The 22,719-nt window shown below is 51.1% G+C and overlaps 1 protein-coding gene across 7 annotated transcripts in view; it reads right to left on the bottom strand.

Moving 5' to 3' along the window:
• Window positions 1-238: 238 nt before the first annotated feature.
• Window positions 239-22,719, bottom strand: part of PLEKHG4 (pleckstrin homology and RhoGEF domain containing G4) — a 95,443-nt gene continuing 72,962 nt past the window's right edge. The window contains exons 14-24 of one of the 7 annotated variants that reach the window (XR_008452061.1): window positions 10,700-11,649; window positions 8,876-9,125; window positions 8,070-8,159; window positions 7,520-7,744; window positions 6,438-6,608; window positions 5,830-6,043; window positions 5,132-5,248; window positions 4,783-5,046; window positions 4,019-4,202; window positions 3,390-3,465; window positions 239-2,166 (exon numbers count right to left, since the gene is read on the bottom strand). Coding sequence is in view for 6 of the 7 variants with exons in the window: in XM_054078845.1 (XP_053934820.1) it covers window positions 2,109-2,166; window positions 4,019-4,202; window positions 4,783-5,046; window positions 5,132-5,248; window positions 5,830-6,043; window positions 6,438-6,608; window positions 7,520-7,744; window positions 8,070-8,159; window positions 8,876-9,125; window positions 10,700-11,649 (2,523 nt within the window). In the remaining variant the exon portion in view is untranslated. The other 6 variants (XM_054078846.1, XM_054078845.1, XM_054078850.1 and 3 more) reach the window with 6 other exon arrangements.

Consider the following 22,719-nt stretch of genomic DNA (forward strand, 5'->3'; position numbering starts at 1 on the left):
CCTCTGGGGCAGTGACTTCACGTTTTATTTTAAGCACATCGTGCTGATGCAGCACTTTGCTGTTCCAGTCTAAAACCTCTGCAGCACTGGGGATGAGAGCTGACACTTTCCATCACGGGAACTCAAGCAGAGCACCATCAGCCTCACCCTGTCAAACATCTGATTAGAAAAATAAACATCATTTCAACCTCCCACCAGAACTTGGAGCATTTTGAGGCCCAAGGGAAAACCATTCTTCCCAATGCTAGTTTCCTTTTCCGTGGCCCAGGTTCTCCAGCTGAAAGCAACATCCAATGCAAATGATTTAATATAAAGAAAATAACCTTTATTAGACAAATCCATCAAACCCTGAAAAAACAGTGTCAGGTAAACATTACTAAAGGTTTTTTTCCAGCAATGCAGAAACCTTTGAAACTGAGAAATTCAGGAAGTTTCACGTTCCTCTTGTTGCATCAGTAAATTCTCTCTCTTGCGACGTGAACCATCGCTGTCTCGACAGCTGCAAACTCTCGCATTAACTCAGCAGTTCTTTTAGAACAGGAAGTCCTAAAATCGTCCCTGTGCAAGTGTTTCCCACGCAATTTTGTACAGAGGTGTCAAACTATTCTCTTACTGTCTGAAAAACGAACAGCTTATTAAAATAAACAAGCATTCCATGTTGGGTACAGGAATTTCCAAGTGTGAAGGAACGTGGTCTGTGGGCTGGTGGTGACTGAGGTGGCTGTGAGGTCTCATGCCTCAGACCACAGCACTGGGCTTCCCCCTTCCCACAGCTACCGGGAGAAAACCACAGTTAAACAACCAACTGCTTTATCTGCTTCCTGAGGCTCAATGTGAAACCACCTCTCTAACACCTGGGGGACCCCAATTTGCAGCACTTCATAAACCAGGAGTAAACAGGAGCTTGGCAGCAAGTGACTACAGTTTCCAAAAAAAGCTAATTTTCAATTGCCCTCAGACCAGGGCAAGCGTGTCACATCAAAGCAGGGAGCTGCCACGACTCTCATGAACAGGCACCCCTGGAACACAGGGCACAACCGTCCCCCTGTTAACCAGTTCCTTCAGGCTCAGCATCACAACCAACTCTTCATACTCAAACCCTGTTGGGTGGTGCCACCACCACCCAAACACCTCAAACACGGCACAGCGGTGGGACTGATGTGCCTGGAGATGGCCTGAGTGGAGGCAAAGCAAGCAGCCACTCTCTGTCATCCCAAAGGCAGGGGACAGCCTGGCCACCAGGACAAGGCACCTTGTGCAACTGGGCCCTGATCCAGTGGGGAGAGAGACACTTGTGAGGAGGACAGCAGCTACAGGGGGTGAGTGGCTTAAAGTGGCAATCTGTGCCTCAGCGCTCTTGTCACCGCTCCTAGTGATGTCTCTGCTGGCTGCTCCCCGCTCGGCCTCTGCCTTCTCCACCCACATCAGGGGAGACCTTAGGCACTGCTGCCCAGGATTCCACCTCTCCTGGGGAATGTGCTCATGTTGTACATGGCTTAGCTGGCTGCTGGTTAGCGTGGGAATTGCACAGAGACTGGAAGAGCTGACAGGTGGTTAAGACAGAGATAAGCTCAGCACCGAGGCACCAGAAGAATCGCCTGAAGAAACAATTCACTGTAACAATGAAACTGGTTTTAATAAAACAGAAGTGTTAAGCCAAGAAAATAAATTATTGCTATGATAGACTTATTTAGAACATAAGAAAGGACGTTAAATCTTGAGCTCCAGGTCAAATAACCCTGAAACAGAAACTTAGACTACTTTTCTTAAATACCTCAGTTTCTCTTCAAACCCTTCCAAAAACTTTATAAAATGTGCAGCTTGCAGAACAAACAGTAACAGAGTCACTCGTAACAAAAATCTGTACAGCTCATAGCTTTAAAAATAACACTTTTTTTTTCCCCCCCCAAACTGCTATGTTATTATTACTCATAAATACAGGGCTAACAAGTTTGAATGCCCAAGGTCCCATGAACGCCAAAGCTGTTGTGTGTCATTGACAGAAACCCCCTTGGGACTCGCCCCCAGCCAGAGGTCAGACGTGGGACTGCTTGAAAGAGCCTGAATATGTGTAAAAAAAAAAAAAAGATCTTCATGGGTGAAGACCATCATCTCCTGCTGGTCAGAGGCCTGGGATCTTCGGGGAGTTTGAAATGGCAATCATACCTGGAACACAGCAAGGTGCAATGGGTTAGACTGGCTGCCCTGGTCAGCAGCGATTTTGCTAAAACAGCTGAAACCCACCACTTGTCAGAACCACATTTTAGTGGGGAACGAACATTTTACTGGAAGAGCCCTGCAGGAGAACTGCAAGACTTCTCCTTTTCCCCACATTCAGGACTGCATCTGCACCTCAGGACCCCCAAAAGGCTGTGTGTTGCCATCCCAGCAGCAGCAGTCCAGAAATCCCTCTGCACCTGTGGCCATGTCACAGGTCTTGTCTGTGACCACCCCAGAAGGGGCTCTGGAGCTTAATTTTTAGCCGTGGCTGATTCTGTTTGGCTGGTTATGAACTTTAATATCTGCAGAACACAAGCCATGGGCCTGCGTGCTTGCAACACCCCACGGTGCCAAACCTACAAGCCATCTACCACTCCATGCCTTGATCATGCAAGCCCTAACCCTGCCCCTCTTGTGTCCATACGCTTCTGTTCCCTGCGATGAGGAGGGCCCAGTCCCAAGGATGGAGAGGAAAAAGCTGAGCCAGAAGCAGACTGGCCTGAGTGGGCTGTGACAAGACTTTCCCAGGGCTGCCACCCACACGCAGGAAACCCTGCGTGCCTGAGTCTGGCCACGGCTCACCCCTCCCTCAGACCAGCAGAGATTTCCTCACAGACAAGACATCCTCCAGAAAACAGTAAGTACAGGAGCACCATCTGGCAGCTCCCTGGACACATCCTGACCATAACACCTAGCAGGCTCCTCTGCCCGGTGACATGCAGTTTCCTTCTGAAGTTCAAAGGAAACTGTGGGATAAATCCAGCCAGGGTACAATACCATGGATATCCCAAGGCAGCTCAGAGGCACTAGTGAAGAGCAGGATTTGGGCAAACAGCCACAAGAAACAGATTAGTGGTTAGACAGCTGGGCAGTGTTCAGAGGAAGGAAGCTCATCTGAACACTGATGACTTGGTGGTCCTCAAGCCTTTATGACCTGAAAGTGACTTTGCCTGTTTTGCTTCTGCTCCTTCAAACCTGGGAGGCATCAGAGCAGCTGTTGAAGCTGTTTATGGGAGCCACCTCTGTGAGAGCCAGTCTTCTCCAACCAGACAAGAGCCTCAGAGACTGGTCAGATCAAGAAGCACAGGCTGAGATTCTCCTGACTGAGCCATGGACAAACCTGACCAGCACTCAGAGCTGCTGGAAAATCTCCTACAGGGGCTACTTACAACAACTCTGCTTCCTTAGGCGGCATATGTGTGCTCACACTGTTGTCGAGGGACTTATGGTGACCTGGCCTGCTTTCTGCAGAGGAGAGAAGCCAGCATTAGTATGGCGTTAGAGGACAATAGCACCAGGACACAATCTCGTGGGAAGGGAAATGGCTGAGAACTGTTGGGAACGAGAGGAGACACTCTTGACATCTCAGAGCAACAGGCTCCCACTCCCTCCATCTCATTGCTCACTAAAAAAGGCCCAAACCTTCCAGGAAAGGAGCTTGGCAGCATCTGCAGCAGAGCTCCATCCCAGGAGGTTACGCATGTACCTGAGCCCACAACAGCATTAAAGCTCCTGTGTGTGCAGCACCCCTTCCTGGTGGCACCTCCAGCACTGCCGGTCCTTCCCCGTGCACCTCCTCGGGGATCTAGCCCACTGCAAGGAGGGAGGCTCTCACAACAGAGGTACTTCTGAGGGTTCCAGAGGCAGCAAGGGGAGAAGTCACTTCCCCACAGTGACTCCTAGCCCAAAAGAAGCATCTTCAGCCTCACCATGAGTGGCTTGGACTGGAGAGGCAGTTGCAGGAACAGGCAAAGTGAAGAGAGCATTTTGGGTGCTTGCACTTACTGCTGAAACGTACTGGCTGTTGGTGAACCTGGGCTTCTCCTCCATCACAGAGCTGTGTTGTGAGCCGAGGGGCATGTAGGGGGGTGAGCCCATGTCTTCACAAAAGCTTTCTTGTGGGATGCTGGAGACACAGCCACTGTCAGAGCCACTGGAGCCGCTGATCGACATGCAGTGCGATGACTCTGAGATCTCTGTTGCTGGGGGAAGAGAAGAAGGTCACTCCGATAACCATGAACTTGGCGTACATGACCTGTGCCACATATGCTCAATGAGGTGCGTGTTTGCAGGGGCAGTGGACACACAAGCCCACAGTTAAGCCATGGCCTCTTTGGGCTCTTTAAAGCCATAGGCAACGAAACAACCCAAGGAAGTGTAGCAAATGATGCTGGAGATCAGTACAGACTGGCCAGGGAAGCTCACCCAGGGGTCACTGGACCAGGCTGGTGAGAGCAAGGGATAAAAGGCTTCTTCTAGAGGGGCAGGTGGGCAGAGACACGAGCACTGGTCTCCAAGGCCACGGCAGCCCCGGTACGCAGCACTGAGCCTGGCAGGGGGATGGCTGCACATTTCTGAGCAGTTCACTAATCCCTGCCTCTGAGCTAACTTCCCCAGGAAAAGTGAGACAGAGCTGGTGGGGAAGGGCAGGGCCCTCCTTGTCCCAGTGTGGGCACAAGGCAGGGACTGCTATGACCCCGGTGGCCCCACAGCACAAAGCAAGGTGTACGTGGGAGCCTGCACCTCCCAGGGCACGTGGCGGAGCAGGGGGATCATACGTACTCAGTGACGGCTGGCTGCTTGTCTCATGCTCCAGCTCATCTTCCTCAATGCAAGTGCCAATGTCGAAGGGGCGGCTGGGGGCCAGGGTGCCTGGCAGCAGCACCTGGTCCAGGTATGTGTGGAGGTTGAGGGGCCCCAGCAGGGAGGAGGAGGAAGGGCTGTACGCAGTGGGAGTGCTGCCAGTGGAGAATTGCGACTGTGTCCTCTTGTACGGGTTGGAATGGTCAAACAGAGACACCGCGATTGATGCTCTGGTCCTGGCACCTGCCAGAAAACATACCAAAAAAGCCCTGAGCACCAGTCCTGCCTGGCTCACATCGAGCAAGGGGGAGACACAGCTGGCACTCACCTCTGCCTTTCATGATGTAATCGATAGCACGATCATTGATAGCTGCCTCGCTGGGTTTGATATCCAGGAATGGCTTGTTGCCCACACCCATGGAGACCATCTCCTGCATACGGATTTCTGGAGAGGAAGACACCCGCAGCCATATTGTGAGGTTGACCCATCATCCTTCCTCACAGGTACTATGCAGCCCCAGGCCACTGCACTCCTGGGCCAAGCTGCTCCTGAACTACTGAAATTAGATCTGTTCTCCCCTTGCTCCCCAGGCCTGAGGGATTTCCACAAACAAGCGATCATGCTCTGCTCTGGCCAATGCCCAGCTCAGCGCCATGCCATGTGTGAGAGCACTGCCAAGCGGGAAGCCTGGGGCGGAGAGGTGGGTGCAGCTGCCACTCCAGAGGTGGTTCAGCTGTGGGGACAGCAGCGAGCCTGTCAGGAGCACAGCTCAGGCTCACAGGGCAGGGAACCCTGGGCGAGTATCTCCTGCTTCTCTCACGGAGTCCAGGCAGGCATCTACAGTCACACAGAGCTTGGAATGGTCAAGTTCCCTGGGGATGAGTGACAGGGAAGGGACATGCAGCCAAGCCCAGCACATGCTCCTGAGGCGGCATGCTGGCACACAGCTGCTTGCTGCACAGAGCTGCCTGCGAACAGGCTCCAAACCTACTCAGGACAGCACGAGCTGAACAGGGCTCCCGCACCTTTTGCGGCACAGACGCCCTGGGAAGGAATCACACCTTTATTGCGGGCTGCCTGCTGCCACAGGATCTTGGCAATGTCACTGGTCCAGGCCTGCTTAGTCTCAGCTGAGCTAGCCTGGAGGATGTATGTGTCACTGGACTTTCGCCTTCGGAACCAGATCTCAAAGCGCAGGCCACTGTCTCCAGAGTTCTCCGTCAGACCGATGTCTGCGGTCTGTCAGGAAAAGGAAAAGCAAAGCATCAACTGGGGCTTCATTAGGAGCAGAACGGGAAAACTCTGCCTCCACCCTGTGCCAGAGCTTCCCCCCAGCTTGGCAGATCCAATGGGAAAGAGCGTGAGGGTCTGGACAGAAGCAGGTACAATGTGGATACAGCTGAGCAGGGACAGTCCAGGCAATTCCCAGTGCTTCATCCAGTCAAAGCTACGTCCCTGCCACACACACACTGCCTCTCTCACACTTTACACCCCTCAGGGGACCTTGGCCCCATATCTCACAGCTCTTCTGCTGAAGGTGAACCTGCTCCTGCTCATTTCAGAGCCAAATGTCCAAGAGGAAACCAGCCATAGACACCTCCTGCACAAGAGGGAGCTGCAGTTTTGACCTTACCTTGAAGGAGCGCTTGTAGATATACACATCAAGGCCACCCTCGATCCTCTTGGGCTTGCTGAACAGGATCAGGTCCTCAAAGAGGAAGACGTGTCGCTGGCATTTCCTACGACCCAGCCAGATGGTAAACTCATCTTGCCGCACCAGCTGCCCCTGCTCCTTCAGATTCACCTGGACACAGGAAAAGTCCTGCTAAGACCCCAGCAGAATCAGACCCAGCCAGCCCCAGGCCTAGACTTGGAAAGCAGGGTCCCATATGGTTGTGGCCCACGCAGTGAAGAAGTGACAGCTACCTGTCATCTTAGGAGAGCTTTTGAAGATGTACGGTTGCATGGCATTGTTAGAGGCCACGTCACGCTGACACAACTGACTCGGAGCACAAAGGAGAGAGCTGCACCTCTCCTAAGGCACAGGCCACAGATGACTCCCTGCTGTCACCCTGTGCCGATCTGTGACAAACTGCAGCTGCAGGAAGCAGCAAAGCATAATCTTAGGGGGAAGAGAGCTGAAGAGGAAAGGAGTCTCATCAACCTGCCAGGAGTACATCTGGGTCAGAAGGCCTGTCCCTCAGTTCTTCCTGTCCTACATCCCTCTTCCTCCACCCTGAGCTCTGTAGTTTCTCCTCTTCCAGTGCTGCACTTTGCAGACCTCTCCTTTGAGTCCCACCTAGCTGATTTTGACCTACCCCAGCATCAGCATCAGTTTGAACTCCTTCTTGCAAACTGCCTGACCCTACTGTCACCAGCTAAAAAGAGATGGAAGGGCTCAAGGCAGCCTGCAGGATGCCATCTGCAAGGGCTGCTGGGCTGCCCCACATCACCACCAGTAAGCACATGAGAGCTTGTTTATGACAAGCAGCTCACCCAGCTCAAGTAACAGCATCCAGGCTTGTCAGTCCACACAGATCAAGGAGACCTCCAAGCCCTGCTCTTCCCTTGCCCTGTACCTCAGCAGTCCTGCTATGCTGTGCTGTGCTGGCAGATGGCACCCTCATCACTGTGGAAATTTGATGGCTCCAAATTTAGAGAAGGGGACTAAGTGTGGCTCTGCCCCCTCAGGTATAGGAAGACACTGGAACGTACATCACAGTCACGGATGGCATCCATGGCCAGCAGGTCATTTCCATGCCGGAGCTGAAACTTCACCATCTCCTCAGCCGCACGGAGGTAGCCCAGCTCCTGTTCCTGTGCTTCACTGCACTCCTTGATCAGGTCCTTCAGGAGCAGGGCATATTTGCTCATCCGCTGGATGGGTTTCAGCAGGTAGGAGGCCAGGTCCATCTTATCACCAAGTTGCACCTGCTTGAACTGAGAAAGGCAGCAGAGAGTGAAGGCAGCAGCTTCCCAGGAAGCACCCTGTGCCCCTAGGCAGGCACTGATAGCCACCAGCTTTCCTGACTGAGGTACTTGTTTTTCTCTGCAGGGAAAGGCAAGGCCACAGGACCAATGCTGCTGCGTGCTGGGCTCCTTTCCAAAGCGCTCACTGCATCTCTGCCCCTGTCCCCTCACATACCTTTGTGCAAAGAGCTGTGCGAGGAGCTGTGCGAGGAGTGCTGAGCATGCCTCAAGCAGGACAGCTGAGCGTGTTTAAATAGATCAGTGCCCCAAATCATGATGCAGGCAGTGAATTTACCTTGAAGAAGGTATTCCCGTGGCTGGCCAGCAGCGAGTCCGACTTCGGCTTGTTCTTGCTATACAACGCATACATCCCAAACTGGTCTTTCTGCAATAGAAATCCCTGTGTGAGACCAACACACACCCAGGACCTATCAACAACCATGCTCCTGGTTTAGTTACTCCATCATCTCTGCTCCTCCCAGGCTGCACCAGCACCTCCTAAGATATGAGGAATGATTTTGCTTCAAGTTCTTTAAGACCCAGGGAATGTTCTTGTCTTCCTGCTCCTACAGTAGCTAGGGCTTTTTACTCCACTGCCTGTTACCCTTTGTCCTTACGTACACCAGCAGATACCATTCACCTGGTAGCAGCAAACATGCACAGGGCAGCTGGGCCTCGAGCACCCCATGCTTGTCCCTAGCAGCCTTTTCAACAAGCGCAGCAGGTCTGTACCCCTCTGCTCACTGATTCCACACTGACACCATAGACACAAGACAAGGTAAGGGTTGCCCCTGCAGAAGCAGGGGGGATTCAAGGAGCAGATATTTTGCTTCCCTGGCAGTGTCTCTTGGTAGCAAAGAGTAATAGGAAAGGCAAAGAGCATCTGCTGTTGCCTGGGCTCAGCCCAGAACCACTCCAGTCCAAGCTAGCATTTGAACTAGCAGGGGACAAACCAACCCAGCACAAGGTATTCCTCACACTGCCAAAGAGCCACAGCCCACTAACATGCAGGTGAGCAGCCAAACGCACAGGCGCTGCTGGGCATCAAGGCCAATGTGTCTGGAGGAGCCCGACTCCAGGGGGAAGGGGCCCATGTCTTACGTGTCGGAGGAAGCAGTGGCTGACCCGCAGTGGGTGGTTGCAGCAGCTCTCAAGCTCTCGCAGGAAATATTGGCTGTGGAAGTCATAAAGCTTCTCCAGGTTCCCAAAAATGATGCTGCGCTTCCCACGCAGGTCCTGAGGAAGGTCAAGGCGCTCCATCTCAGGGAAGTAGCTATCGATGATGTAGCAAAGTGACCTCACGTATTCCCGCTCTGTGGTTACCATCTCATCAATGATGTGCCGCAGCTTGCTGCAAGAGGAAACACACAGTCTTGAAGGGATTCAGACTGCAGCCAGGCTGCAGCAGTCTAAGAGTGCCGGCAAAGCACTGGAGAATCCCTAGAGAAGCTCTCCCTAAGACCCAATATGGAAATGACATGATCTCTTTGCACCATCCAAGCTCAGATTCAGAACTGCCTGTGATAGCTCTGACCCAGGGCACTGACAAAGCTCACAGTTGATCCAAGGAACTCTGCCGACTTTTCTCTCCAGGAAACACAAGCCCCAGGGTTGGCTGTTGGACTGACCCAGCCACAGCAGGACACACACCCCTAGGCCCACCCAGCCCCTGCTCTGGACAAAAGAGGCTGCCCCACAAATGGCTGTGTCCTTGAAACTACAGAGACAGCAGAATTCATAACTTCTGTGAGAGGGAGTCTGCCCTTGGGCTTGTCCCAGTAAACATGAGAATGGGAAACAAATCTCGCATCATTTCATCAGTAACAGCAGTTCCTTGCACGGGTTGTTCTGCATGTCTCTGAAAGGACTGCTCTTAGGTACATGAAGTTTCCACTGTGAGGCAGTGTAGCACCAAACATAACGACTCTAAATTTGTGCCTGCCTTCCCTGCCTCTCAGCTTTCATCCAAGCCAACTCCTGGCTGCTCAGAGGATGGAAGAGTGGGACTGCCTCAGCATTACTCCCTTGAGAAGCAAGGTGGTTAGCCTCCTACCTGCTGGTGTTCATCACCTACCATGGGCTTTCCTGACACATGCTGGGATATCAGAGCCCCCTTCCAGAGGATTCACTTTCCCCAGCTATTCCATCAAGCAGAAACAGTAGAGGAGCTATGTGGTCCCCCGACACCCATCACTCCCATCTCTGCCATCACCATTTTTTTTTTTTTTATCTTTTCTAATTGAAGAATTCTTTCTAATTCTTTCCCTTTCAAGAACAGCTCATATCCCTGGATTCTCCATGTCCTATGCACATTGCAGTACTACAAAGTTAAACTAAGATCCTTAAGGGCAGAGAAGGAAAACAGGACAAAAGCCAGCTGTTGGCCACACAAATAGAGTTCTCATCCCCAAAGGACAAATACAAACACCCTCTTAGCCATGGTCCAGCTGTCACAGGGTACTGGACATGTCCCTCACCAGTGTGGGTACAGCTCCCCCCACCAAAAAAAAAAAGTGAGGCGGTGATGCACTGTGCTTTTGCGCTCCCACTCCACCTGTATCAGGGGCTTGCTAGGTCCCTGAATGCCAGGGTTCTGCGAACATCATCCCCTAACAGCAGCAATGTTCAGAGACTCCTCCTGCCTGGGAACCGCTCTCTTCTCTCTTGCGGAGGAACTATGCTGTGGGGGAAGAGCAACAGATCCCATTTCTCTGCCTCTCTGCAAAGGGAGGTGCCAGGCTGTGTGGGGACACGACAGTGGGCCCAGCAGCACCACTCCCAACATCTGTGGGGAAACTGGAGCTACATCTCTATCTGCCCTGTACCCATCACCAAAGCAACTGTCACTGCAGAGCCCTATGCACCTTTACTAGCTGCCTACTCACTACCCTGAGGATCGGAGCATCGAGTGTCTCAGTCACTTACCTGCCCCAGCTCTTGGCTTCGGATGCAGAGAGGCAGCCCCTCTGTCCTTCCAGCAGGTAGTCTGCAGCCCAGCTGTGAGCGGCTTGCTGCCGCAGCGCGAAAGTCCTGTCCACCAGCTCAGTGCTGCTCACCTCCAGCCCCTTAATAAAGACACCGGTGTTGCCGTATCTGGCTGGCTCGCTCAGTGTCCTCTGGCAGCCTGACCACAGGCTCTCACCACAGGGCAGGTCAAAGCTTTGGGCCTTCCGGAGTACCCTCCTGAGGGGCGGCTTCCCAGAGGCCGGAGTTGAGGTGCAAGATGGCTTCATCTCCAGGGTTTCCAATATACTCTCCAGGTTTGTCTTTTCTTCAGGTAGCTTTGGAGACTTGGAGGCTCCGTTGGAAAAGGAAACTCTGCTTGACTGAGGACCAGAGCTGAGAGCAGCTTGGCAGGCAAATTCTTCCCCAGCACTGACATCACCAGGGCAGCTCAGGGAGGGTGAGGGAGCTTTCTCCTTAGTCCAACCCGGAGAGCAGCTGGGCCTGCTGTAGCAGTGAGACGAGGTGTATGTCCTGTCCCAGTGGGACCCGGAGGTGGCTCCCTCAGAGTGCCTCCGGTGGGACAGACTGCCAGCCTCACTGCTAGCCCGGGGTTGCTCCCCTGCAGCTGGCTTGCGGTCCGACAGCAGAGCCCTCCTTGTTCTCAAGGCTGCTTCGAGCTTCTTTTCAAAAACCAGCTTGGTCTCCTGGCATTTGGACCATGCAAATTTCCACTGCTTGAGTCCCTTGTCACTCTTCAGCTCACAGGCCAGCTCCTTCATCTCCTGGAACCGGGTATCGCTGATGTCTGGGTGCTGTGCCTTGTAACTCTCCAGGCACTTGATCACATCTGTACAGTGTTCAGCGGAGCTGCAGTCCTCCATGCTGACGCAGGCAAGGTGTCGCATCCCTTCCAAGGCCCACTCATACGCCTGCAGAGAGCGAGAACAAAATGCAACAGCCAGTCAGAAAGATTCGAAGAATAACCCTAATTCGGTGCCTAAAGCACAAGATAAGAGAAAGGATCAGTGTGTGGCCACCACAGTTCCTCAAGTGTGAGAGAAAGGGGGGGATGTGCTATTGTCAATGGGGCTTAACAATTCAGCAAAACAACAGCTCCTTATGCAGAGGGCTTCAGCTGTGCTGGCTGCTCTGCCACAGCTCCACCTCCCCACCAGGTCCCTGAGATGCTGGGCATCCACGCTGCTGGGCACATTTGTCTTCTCTGGGCAGGGGCCCAGGGGAAGCTGTTACCAAGACTGTAGGAATTCACACCTCAGCGTGGCCCTGCTTGGTATAAAACCTGGAACTCACCCTCCTCCACTGCCCAGCCATTCTCAACACCACCACCACACAAGATGAGGTCGAGGGGGCATCACTAAGCTGTAGAGAATGGGACTGCTGCTCCCTGCGCCGTTTCCCTGAAAGTAAAGGCACTCAGAGGCCCAGAGCTCAATCAGAGCTGGGCTCTGTAGATCATCCCAAGTGCTCTGTCCCATCTTTGTAGCAAGTAGAAATTTGAGGCCATGCAAGCCCAGGTGCAGCTTGTGCATTTTCTGTGCCTGCTGACACCTGTGTGGTGCACTGCCTACCTGCCAGGCTCTGCTTGCTAGGGCACCTCCTGCTTGTGCTGGTTAGTGGAATATTGAGCTCAGCAGTTTGTTTCTAATGCTCCGGGAATGCTGGAAGCAGCTCCACGGGGTTTGACTCTAGCAGTGGCGCATATGCTGGCCTTGCTAAAACAGCTCTGGTGTATCAGTCAAACAAGGGGAGCTGTACAAAATGTCATCCAATGAGACAGACGCAAGGTAAGAGCACCTTACTGCCACGGCAGGAAGGAGGCTAACGAAATACCGTGCACTAAGACCCATCTATCATCGATAAAACAAAGAGAGGAAAGGCAAACATCTGCATTAGTCAAGCAGCTCATAAGCCAGTACTTTCTCTATAAAGCAGGGACGATGACAAGGTTTAACTATAGACTGAATGCAATGTGACCAGCTGCTGTAGGCCTGGCCAGGGAAATTTACTGCCCATCAGTGAAAACACAAAGTTATTTGTTAAAATTAAATGCACAAGGCAGCAAAACCATCCACGCCAAGCCTGTCCAACACCTTCCACCAACAGCTCCAGACCAGTGGATGTGTGGAAACAGCAGAGGCTGCCCTTGAAGTGAGGCAGATCACCTCTAGCACTTGACCTGTCAGTCCCTGCATACCTGCTGTTTCTGGAGAGAAGCAACACTCCTGCTTGGTGCCAGGAATGAAGTGACCAGCCTCAGATCATTTTCCACCTGCTGAACAGCCTTACTGCACCAACCTTCAGTCAGAGAGCTTAGAGTACTTATTTTTATGCAGAACAGAGCTTAGATACCAAGAAAATCCACCCAAGCTTTATGTAGATGTGGAGCAGACACTGCATCCCCATCAGGGATGTGGCAGTCAAACTGATCAGATTCCAGGCTCCTCTCTGTTGGTAACAGAGGTAGGCAGGGCAGGAGGTGCTTCATTCACATGGTGCCCAGTTCCTTGATGGGAGCGGCTGCAAGAGCCGAGCACTGAGATTTGTATAAGAGCTGAATTCCAGGGGGTAGCCTGCAGACTGAGCAGAGGCACTCCAGCGACAGATGCCACAGCAGCTCACACAGCCATCCACATTGCTCTTTTGAGCTGCAGCTGCACAGCGCGCGTGCAGCCAGCCCCATTACTCATGCGGAGCAAGGAGCTGCTTCAGAAACATCAGCAGCTGCTCGGGGAAAATGTTTCTCAAACAGTCCCACGCAACTGCTGCACAGGACAATCAAAAGAGCACCAGCCTCCTTGCCTCCCATCACCCTGTCTAGCGCAGCAGCGGGCCCTGACTTGCCTCTCTCTTAATCCAGGCTTTATGCTTTAGGCTTGCGCACTGATGGGGACAGGCAGGGATGTACAGAGGCAGTGGGCAGGTATCTGCATTTATCCGTGATGCAGAGGGTCTTTTATCCCCTGGAGGCAGAGCACACCAAGGCAAGGTGAACCCCCGACTGCAGCAGAACAGTGCAGATCTGCACGGTGGTGACAGATGGCCTATTTTGCTGTGGGTTTTTGAACTACTCCCTCCAGCTGTACACAAACCAACACCAGCCCCTTCCAGCTCTATCCTGAGCAAAGGCTGGCTGTCAGTGTGATCTAAGGGCACATTTCACCTCTCTGGCTGTGGAGGTCTTGCTGGCTCCCTCTCATTCACTGATGGGAAAAACGGAGCTCAAAACGCACACGAGGCTCTGAAAGAGCGTGTTAAGAGCAACATGCAGGAGAGGTACAGCCAGCAGGCAAGCCTGGCCTTTACAGCAGCCAGTTGGGAAGGCAGCCGCCCTGTGAAGGCTTTCTTGAAGCTAGAGATCCCACTTCCATACACAGATGGCAGAGAGAGTGAAAAAAAGGCTTTTTTATTTCTAGGAAACTCCAGAGCCAAATTAAGGAGGAATCAGGGCTGCAAACCACACAGGGAGGCAGTCCCGCCACCTCTCATCTTCATATGGTATCTGTCTATTCTTGGCAAGGACTCCAAGGGCTGCGCAGAAGTGACTCTAAATCTCGATGGCTTTTCTTCCAACCCCAGTGCCTGTCACAGGCCAGTGAATAGCTCAGCTTTGTTCCCTGCACAATGGGCACAGACCTCCACACCCTGCAGCTTGCTTGGTTACATGCAAAGTGGCCACCAAGGCTTTCTTCGGTCACATCTTCTGCTTCAACTGTCCCTTTTAGCACATGAAATAGCAACCCTCTCCAGGGACCAAGCATACCCCAGCACCTAGGAGGGAACTCCCTTATGCAAGAAGGGGTATTGTTGTCATCGGTGTCCCGGTAAGGTTACAAACCACACTCAGCCAAGCCAGGATTCTGTCCTCCAGCCACGGGGCTTTCGGGAAGCAGGCAACCTTACAGCTTCTCTGCAAAGTTACAAGAGCTGCTCATATGTACGAAGAGGTACCTGCATGCAGGGAAGCTGAACCTTACCACCTGTGTTTGGAACCAGGCAGGAAGGAGCCTGTACCTCAGCTTTTGATCTTTACAGACAAGTCATTACTGAAACTCTCAATTACAGGAGTAAAGACAAAAGTGCTTCCTGCATGCACAGGGCTGACCTACCCAGCACCTGCATGAGAAGTCAGCAACAGGTTGGGCCTGCCAGGCTGTGTGAAAGAGGCAGGGGCTCTCGAGGATCTGCCCTGAAGCAAGGACAAGCCAGGGACTACACAGGAACACAGTGAAGCCCTCAAGCCCATCACCCTGTGTTGGTCCCTGCTCATTTCACCATGGACAAAGCTTGCAGTGCCTCAAGGACAGAAGCTCCTGGAGTCGGTTGTCTTTGGCACCACTGAAGTGCCATCTGCAAACGCAGGCAGAGAGAAACTGCTCAGCCTTGGCTCAGGGTGCATTGCCAGCACTGCACAGAAAGTGTTTCAAGAGTCCCAGATCCTCACATGAGTCATCACTTGGACATTACATCTCCCCAACCCAAACCTTCCCCAACCCAAACCTATCACAAATGCACCAGATTTCTCTCAAACTCAAGGTCCAGCGATCTCTTAAGACACTTTCTGGGTAGCCGAGACAGGAGACAGAAACTGAGCATCTACAGACATATGCCAGAAGGGGCAATTTCAAGGGGGTTTGTCCAAACTGTCTCTTTCATCTCTTCTTGCAGGGAGATGAGGATTGTAACTGCATTTTTCTCATCGCACAGGAAACTGAGTGTCTGAATAGTCAGAGGTAGGTGGAGTAGGCAGACCACAAACCCTCCGACTTTCTGCATAAGAAAAACCTACCTAGGTGCCTGACTAACGGGCGTGACAAAGTTTCCTTCTGAGTCTGAAGCGACTGCACAGGGAAGCTGAGATAGGGGTGATGAAAAGCCCCAGTGGGAGCAACAGTACAGGCAGGGATGCAACACAACAGTGAGTATGATGACTGAAGCACAGCAACAAGGCAGACATAGTCCCCCATCCTTCTATGGCCACATCCTAGGACTGCACCCCCACCCCCCTTGCTTTCTACAACACAGAGAAAGGGAAGCAGCACAACAGCTGGGAACATTGCCAAGGACAGCAAAAAAGAAACCAGCATAATCCAAAAAATCCCGATCCAGCCTGTGTGCAGCTCCTGTACACAAGCAGTGCTCCACTCTGCTGTTCATTCATGAGACACAACTAATCACACATCTTTGTGGCAAAATACAACTGCACAACTCCCCACTTAACAAGACCTCTTCTCACCACCCCTACGCTCACATTAAGTGCCCTTAACTTCGGCCATGAGTTTGGAGAGCAAGAGGAGGGTGGCTTGCAGCAGAGGAGACAAAACTGGTGCGGCCAGAAAAGGTCAGAGCATCACAGGCACCATTGTGAACCAAGTCAGGCACTTCCCAACAGCTCTACATGGTGCCATGGAGGCACCAACTCCCACCTGCCCTGCTCTGCTGGCAGCCCAAGGGCTTTGCGCTGAACCCATCAGAACTGAGACGCTGGTCACAGCGCAAGAGTAAAGAGTGACAGGGCACTTACCAGAACACACTTCCAGAGTAAGCGCTGCTGTCCTGCACGAAAATGCCCGCTCCCAGGTGTGTTACTCTCATTACAGGTGCTCATTTGGACTTATTTCCCTTAAATTCCAATACGGCTTTAGGCTGCTTTGAGAATCAATTCCAGCTCACAACACTGATGTGTCCCTTCTCACAGGCTGCTGCACACACACTTTTCACAGGGACCTGTGGCTGGAGACTGCCTTGCATGCTGACAGTTCAGAAGGACCACAATTAAAAAGCGATTTTTCATCAAAATATATTGAAAGTAGAAGCATCCAGGTTAAAACCTCACTGCCACAAGGGCTGTCAGCTGGCAAGCAGCGACAAGCCTGTTTCTCTGCTAACTCAGAGACCAAGTCACTATAGTAGAAAGCGGTTGACTCATCACACACTTGGATCTGCTCTGGGCTTTCCTGAGGCTCCCGCCCACCAAGACTGATAGCAACCATGAAGGAAAGAGCAGGGGAAGAGCAAGACTTCAGGACCTGCAGACGTCCCCCTGGCAAGTTTAATAATCGACTAAAAACAGACCTCACCCTACCTTCCCATCTGTACAGAGGGGGTCCATATCCCAGCTGAAACCAGCTCCGTGGTGTCCGTTACCATCTCCTATTGCCAGACTGAGGCAGGGCCACTGCTTCAGCACATCATCTTGACTCCGGCTATTGACAAGCAAATGCTGCTAGTCTAAATACCAGATTGAGGAGCCCTGGTAACTGGAGGCAAGGCAGAGGGGGAAGGAGCTGTGCTTCACGTGAGAACCAGTGAAGTGTGCAGAGAACACCCGAACTGGGCACAGGCCAGATCCCCTTTCTTTCAGTGCAAAAACAAGGACAGAAAACATCCCAACTGACCCCAAATTCAAGGAAAATCCAAACCAAGCCACCACTCGGCACACAAGAGTTTTGGAGAAAACAGTGATGTCTTCTAGACATGGCGATGCTTTTTCCACATCTGTAAGAGCCAAAGCTCCTGCTCACTCCTAACAAGATTTGCAGCTCTGCGAGCAGGCAGCTGCACTTGAAAGTACAAGAAACCATTTCATTTCAGAGCAGAAGCATTTCAGCAAAGACACCAAGTTAGAAGTAATCTCCTCTCTACACAGAGGTTTGCTGTTACTCTCTTCCCCACCCTGTAGCATTCAATTTATCCAAACTGTATTTGAAGCCCTGCCTGGGATTCATTAGCAGCAGAAACTAAACTAATCAAAACCGTGTCCTACACGGGATATAGCTGGTAAAAGCTCAGCTTTAAACACCAAGGAAAGGATACACCCTCTTGAAATAATAAGCAAACCCATTTCTGAGTTGCTCACTGTGCCTCCCCTCTTCTCTCCAAGGGAGAAGAGACCACTAAAATCACAAGTTTGCCTAAAACCAACTGCTAAAGAAAACAAACTTTAAATCCTGTATTTGCATTTCTGCCTGTTACCAAGCGCTAGATGCTGTACAAACACTGCAGGAGGGCAAAGGATGAGAAGTGGAGATTACAACTCCGTGGATTTAAACACAAAATAGCAAACAGGTGGATACCCACAGCTGGGCATAAAAGAAGAACAGGGGGTCAGGGAAGCAACAGGTCAGGGTTGGTCTTGGCAGGACGCAGCCCAAGCATGATCAAAGGGTGCTCATTAGAGAAACGTGCTTGGAAATCCTTTTGCAGCAGCACTCTGGGTGAACACAAACAAGCTCAAAAATCCCTTCGTTTCCCCTCTGGGCTGTCAGGCTTGACAAGTTCAGGGGAGTCTAATTACAGGAGAATATAATTGGATAAAATAGGATTGCATATGATTTCTGCTCTCCTGACGACAGCGCAAGGACCCAAAGGGCAAGTGTGGCTCATCGTGCTGGAGCTGGCATGCAGGACGCGTGCTTGCCCTTCTTTTCTCAGACTCCTGCAACTCCCAAGCAACACCAAGAGTAGCTCCATTAGGAACCAGCTGGTTCAACTGATGAATCACTACAAGCCACAATAATCCCTGCTTCAGTGCAATTCAGAGCTTCCACAGAGCAGGCTGTGCCAGCTGCACTATGTATCTACATACAGACACACCTGTACGTATACATAACGTATATATTTAAATGTTTGTGTATGTATAAAATTACTCCCTAGGAAGCTGGGCAGCAAATGTTTGAGATTTCCCCTTCCTACAGTTTCCACTGCTCTGCAACTGCAGAAAACCTCCCAAACAGCCAATAATGTGCAGCTTTCCTTTAGTTGTTCCTTTTTGCTCCACAGTCCCTCATGACTTTGCACCCCTTGGTAGATTATGCACCGACTTCTCTCCCTCAATTTTTTTGTCCCACCAAGGGGATGTTGCCAACATTTAAAGTTTATGAGTCCGGAGGACCAGGGACTGAGTTTGCTCCCAGTAAAATCAGAACTTCCAATGTTTACCTCAGCTGCAAACCAGCCTCTTCACATTTGAGGCACTGCCCGTCTTTCATCAGCTTTATGCACTCATTGCAAAGCCTTTTTTGTCAATGAAATTCAGCTCACAACCCCTTTTTACCAGATGCTGTTTCGCTGCCTCAGTGAATGCTATCCTTCCTCCCTTCTGATGCTTCACAAGTTACAAATCCAAACTGTATGCTGAAGTCTGCTTTGGCCACTGTCCTCTCCAGCCGCCCCTAACAACTGGTATCTGGTGGCTGGGCCTTCATTTGGCTACAGTCCACACCAGCCACCACAGAGCCATGAAACCATCTAAAGACTGACTTGAAAGAATTTACACACACTGAGTGTAATTCACTGGTGGCTGAGAAAGCAAAAGACATGAAGGAGTGAGCATATTTGTGGATGTACAACCAGTACCTAGAGGAGGAGGAAAAGGGCAGCATGTTTTCAAGCTTCTTTTAAAGATTGGGAGAACTCTTCTCTTTGGAGAGCGCCGAGAGCCTCACATTATCAGCCAGTTTAAATATCAAGTCACAGCGAGGTGTGTGAATCACCAAAGCCTGCAACTTGTGCAACAGCAACAAACTGCTCCATTCAGAGACTGATGGCACCTCCAGAGGTTTTTGCCCACTTTGCTTTTACATCTGTCCTGACAGCCACATCATTACACTGTACAAATACCTGCTGTAATAGTACCCCGCAGGTCAGTAAGGACAGACTGGACTGTGGTAGGTGTTTCCCATCTGGTCTGCACTGGCTCCGTTCTAACAAGGTCTGCCCAGATGGGGACTGCAAAGTCTCCAGTCTGCCCTTAGGCCTGGATGGGGGGGAGTGAATGCTTTCTCTGTAGCCTTCAATTCACATCCTTCCCCCTGTGACAAGCTGGAAAGCTCTGCTTAATTATTCAGTGATGTGCAGGGATCTCTCCGCACCGGACTGTGGGTGCTTGTGCCTGGGCAGGTGTGGAGCTGAAACTGAACACAAATACCCAGCACATCTGCTGGGTCTCCCATCTTCAGGGTAGCTGACAAAGGTGGAAATAGCTCCCTGGGTTAAAAGCACACTAACATGTATTTGGAGAATGCAAAGCCTCATGGAGCAGCCAAAGGAGCCTGGTGAGCAGCAGCATCGAGTGCAGCAGCAGTGGGTGCTGGGGAGAACCCTGCGCATATGTCCAGGGCTTTGATATGCAGATGGGAGTTATTGTGAGCTTCAGCCCCATCTGTACACTGAGGGGAGCTTCAAGTCCAGATTGCTTGAACAGATCTATTTAACTCCCATGACTAAAGGGAATTCCAGCCTCCACGACGATCTGAGTATCCAGATGGATGCCAGCACACAAACATTCAGAAAATCTGTCACCCTGTGCAGCTCCTGTCTCTATCAGAGTGAAAAAAAGGACCCAAACTTGACATTTTGCACACATGCACAAGGCTGGGGTCAGCAGAGGAAAGCTCTCCTCTGGCATCAAATCTTACACGTCAAGCTCAATGCATTTCCCTTGCAGCTCAGCTGCAACTCAAGCTGGGACATCTCTAAACCTGCTGTAAGGAAATGCTGTTTCCCTGCCATTAGGGACGGGCTATCAGAGTTGTGATGCTGCTGGAGATCAGATTCCACCTAACTCAGAGAGAAGAGGCCCTAAACTTTCAGACCACTGTCAATTTATGTTCTTGAACAGGCAAGAACACCAAGGAATATTTACACAGAAGTGCTCTGACAACCAAGGATGAAGAAAGCAGGTGCTTTTTCAGCACATCAAACATTGCCCCTCTGCGTACACAGCAGTGGCAGAACAGCATGGCACTCCTGGGACAAGGAAAGGCAGTTAGGGAGTGAGCAGCCTACATCCTAAAAGATGCTACGCAGTGGCTGGCCTCCTCAGCCTCTTCTACCTGTTGTGCCCTCCAGCGAGGCCAGCACAGTAGGAGGGAGAAGGATCTCAGACAGATGAAGGCTTTGCCCCCCTGCACATGTCACAAATACATCACACGGACCTCAGACCGCACTAAAGCAGAACCTGAGGTGCTGGGACAGGTGCTCAAAAGCATCTTAACCCAAGAAACCCTCACCTTCAACTGCAAATTGTGCTTGGATTTAGCATGTGAAAAAAACTAATTAATTCACTGCTGCTGTGTAGTACTGAGGGACAAACTTAGCACCAGTCTCACACCTGTGTTGTAAAACCTATCGGAGCAGCAAGTGCTGGTGTTAACCAGCTTTTAGCTGGTTGCCACAGAGCTCGCGGAAGCTGGAGGCACTGCTGCAATGCTCACTGGGCAATAAAGTCATTGATGAAACAGGAGAAAATAAACTGGGCACCAGCAGACATATTAAGTGAATTGCTGCAGAATTCATAAAACAGAGCAGTTTCCAAATCACTTATATTGCAAGCAGGAAACTATGGGGTGGGGTATGTGTGTGTATGTGTGTGTGTGTGTGTGTGAAAGCTACCGCACATCTGATTTAGGTGTCAGGATTTCTTGTTTGCGCAAGAGGACTATCCCATACTGCAAGGTAAAGCAGGAACTTTCTGACACATGAATTCCTTTGGTGGGAAAGTAAACATTAGAGGATTATTAACCTTGCAAGATTTCTCCAGCGAAAATCTGACAGGAAGGAGAAGGGGGAGATTTCACGCATTAACCTTGCACGAACTCTGCCAGAGGATCGATTTTCCAGCATTGAGGCTCGTTCTCCCAACTGCTTCAGGCTGCACATGAAAAAGGACACCCCTGAAATGGGAGAGCAAATCAAACTAGATGTCTGTCTAGGGGCATGACTTTACAAGCGTAACTGAGGAAGGAGAGAGAGAAACAAGAAAGAGAGATGAGACAGCTGCTGTCAGACAATGATGAAGCCAGACAACAGTGGCTTCCCTGAAAACAGTTTCACAGCATCAGGAAGGCACAGTATACATTCCTCTGTTGTGCTACTCAGATCTTCCTTCATCTTCAGCACTTGCACCAGTGACCAGAGGAAAGCTGTTAACTGGGAGTTTCATGCAGCCCATCCCCAGAAAAGTAAAGCCAATCTTGGGCAGAGGTGGAGAGAGAACAGTGTGTGCTGAGCCTCTCTTAGAGATTTTATTATAAACCACAGCAAAAACCTCATTTGCTCAGGGACGCTGGGGGACAAAGCTGTATTCTGACCTGTGCAGGACTGCTAGGAAGAGACAAGCCTGGTGGCACAGCGATCTGCATCTCTGTTCATAATAAGTATGCTACAGTAAGGACACATCAAATGCCTCTTTTTCCACATTAGTATCAAGTTCTACTCTCCAAATCTCCTCCAAGCATGTTCCCAGAGCAGTGAATCATAATGCCCCTTCAGTAAAATTAACCCTCAACCTGGGCCAAACACCCTGAGATAGAAAAAAAAGTCTTCTTTCCTCGTCAAAGGCTTGGCAAAAAGAATCATCAATAATTCATTGCCTGAAGAGGACTCTTTTTTTTTTTTTTTTTCCCCCCTTAAAACCATTCCCTGCAACACTTTAACTGGTACATTATCAGAAAGCAAGCACAGCAGAGAACATGATAACAGCAGGTCACCATTCCGAATCTTCTGAGAAGTGGGAGGTAATGACATTCACACAAGTCAGCTAATTTATCATGCTCTGGATTTTTCCTGTCACATCTTAAGACCAGATCTGTCTCTTGGAGCTGGGAACACCATGCCAGCAGGTCTCAGTCACTGACAGGGCAGGAGCTCAGCAACCTTGGAGCAGCCTAGGAGAGCAGACCCATCTTGTGCTGCCCACAGCCTTTAAGAGAAGTCCAGGCAGGTGGAAAGGTCCCACCTGCACTGGGCATACATCCAGGCATGCAATTCCAGCAACAACTTCTGGCTGCAGTTAAATTATGCCCACTGAAATGATCATGCAACAACCTCTAACAAAGAGAAAGAGGGACAGGCACTGTTGTGTTACTGACAGCGCAACACTGTGATTCCTAGGGACCACGCAAAGATGCACACATCCCACAGGGCTCTGTCTGAGCGCACAAAAGACTGGCACAAAGCACTCCGATTCATGCTAGACG

Source organism: Cuculus canorus, chromosome 13 (genome assembly GCF_017976375.1).
Source record: "Cuculus canorus isolate bCucCan1 chromosome 13, bCucCan1.pri, whole genome shotgun sequence".
In the NCBI taxonomy this organism is placed as follows: Eukaryota; Metazoa; Chordata; class Aves; order Cuculiformes; family Cuculidae; genus Cuculus; species Cuculus canorus.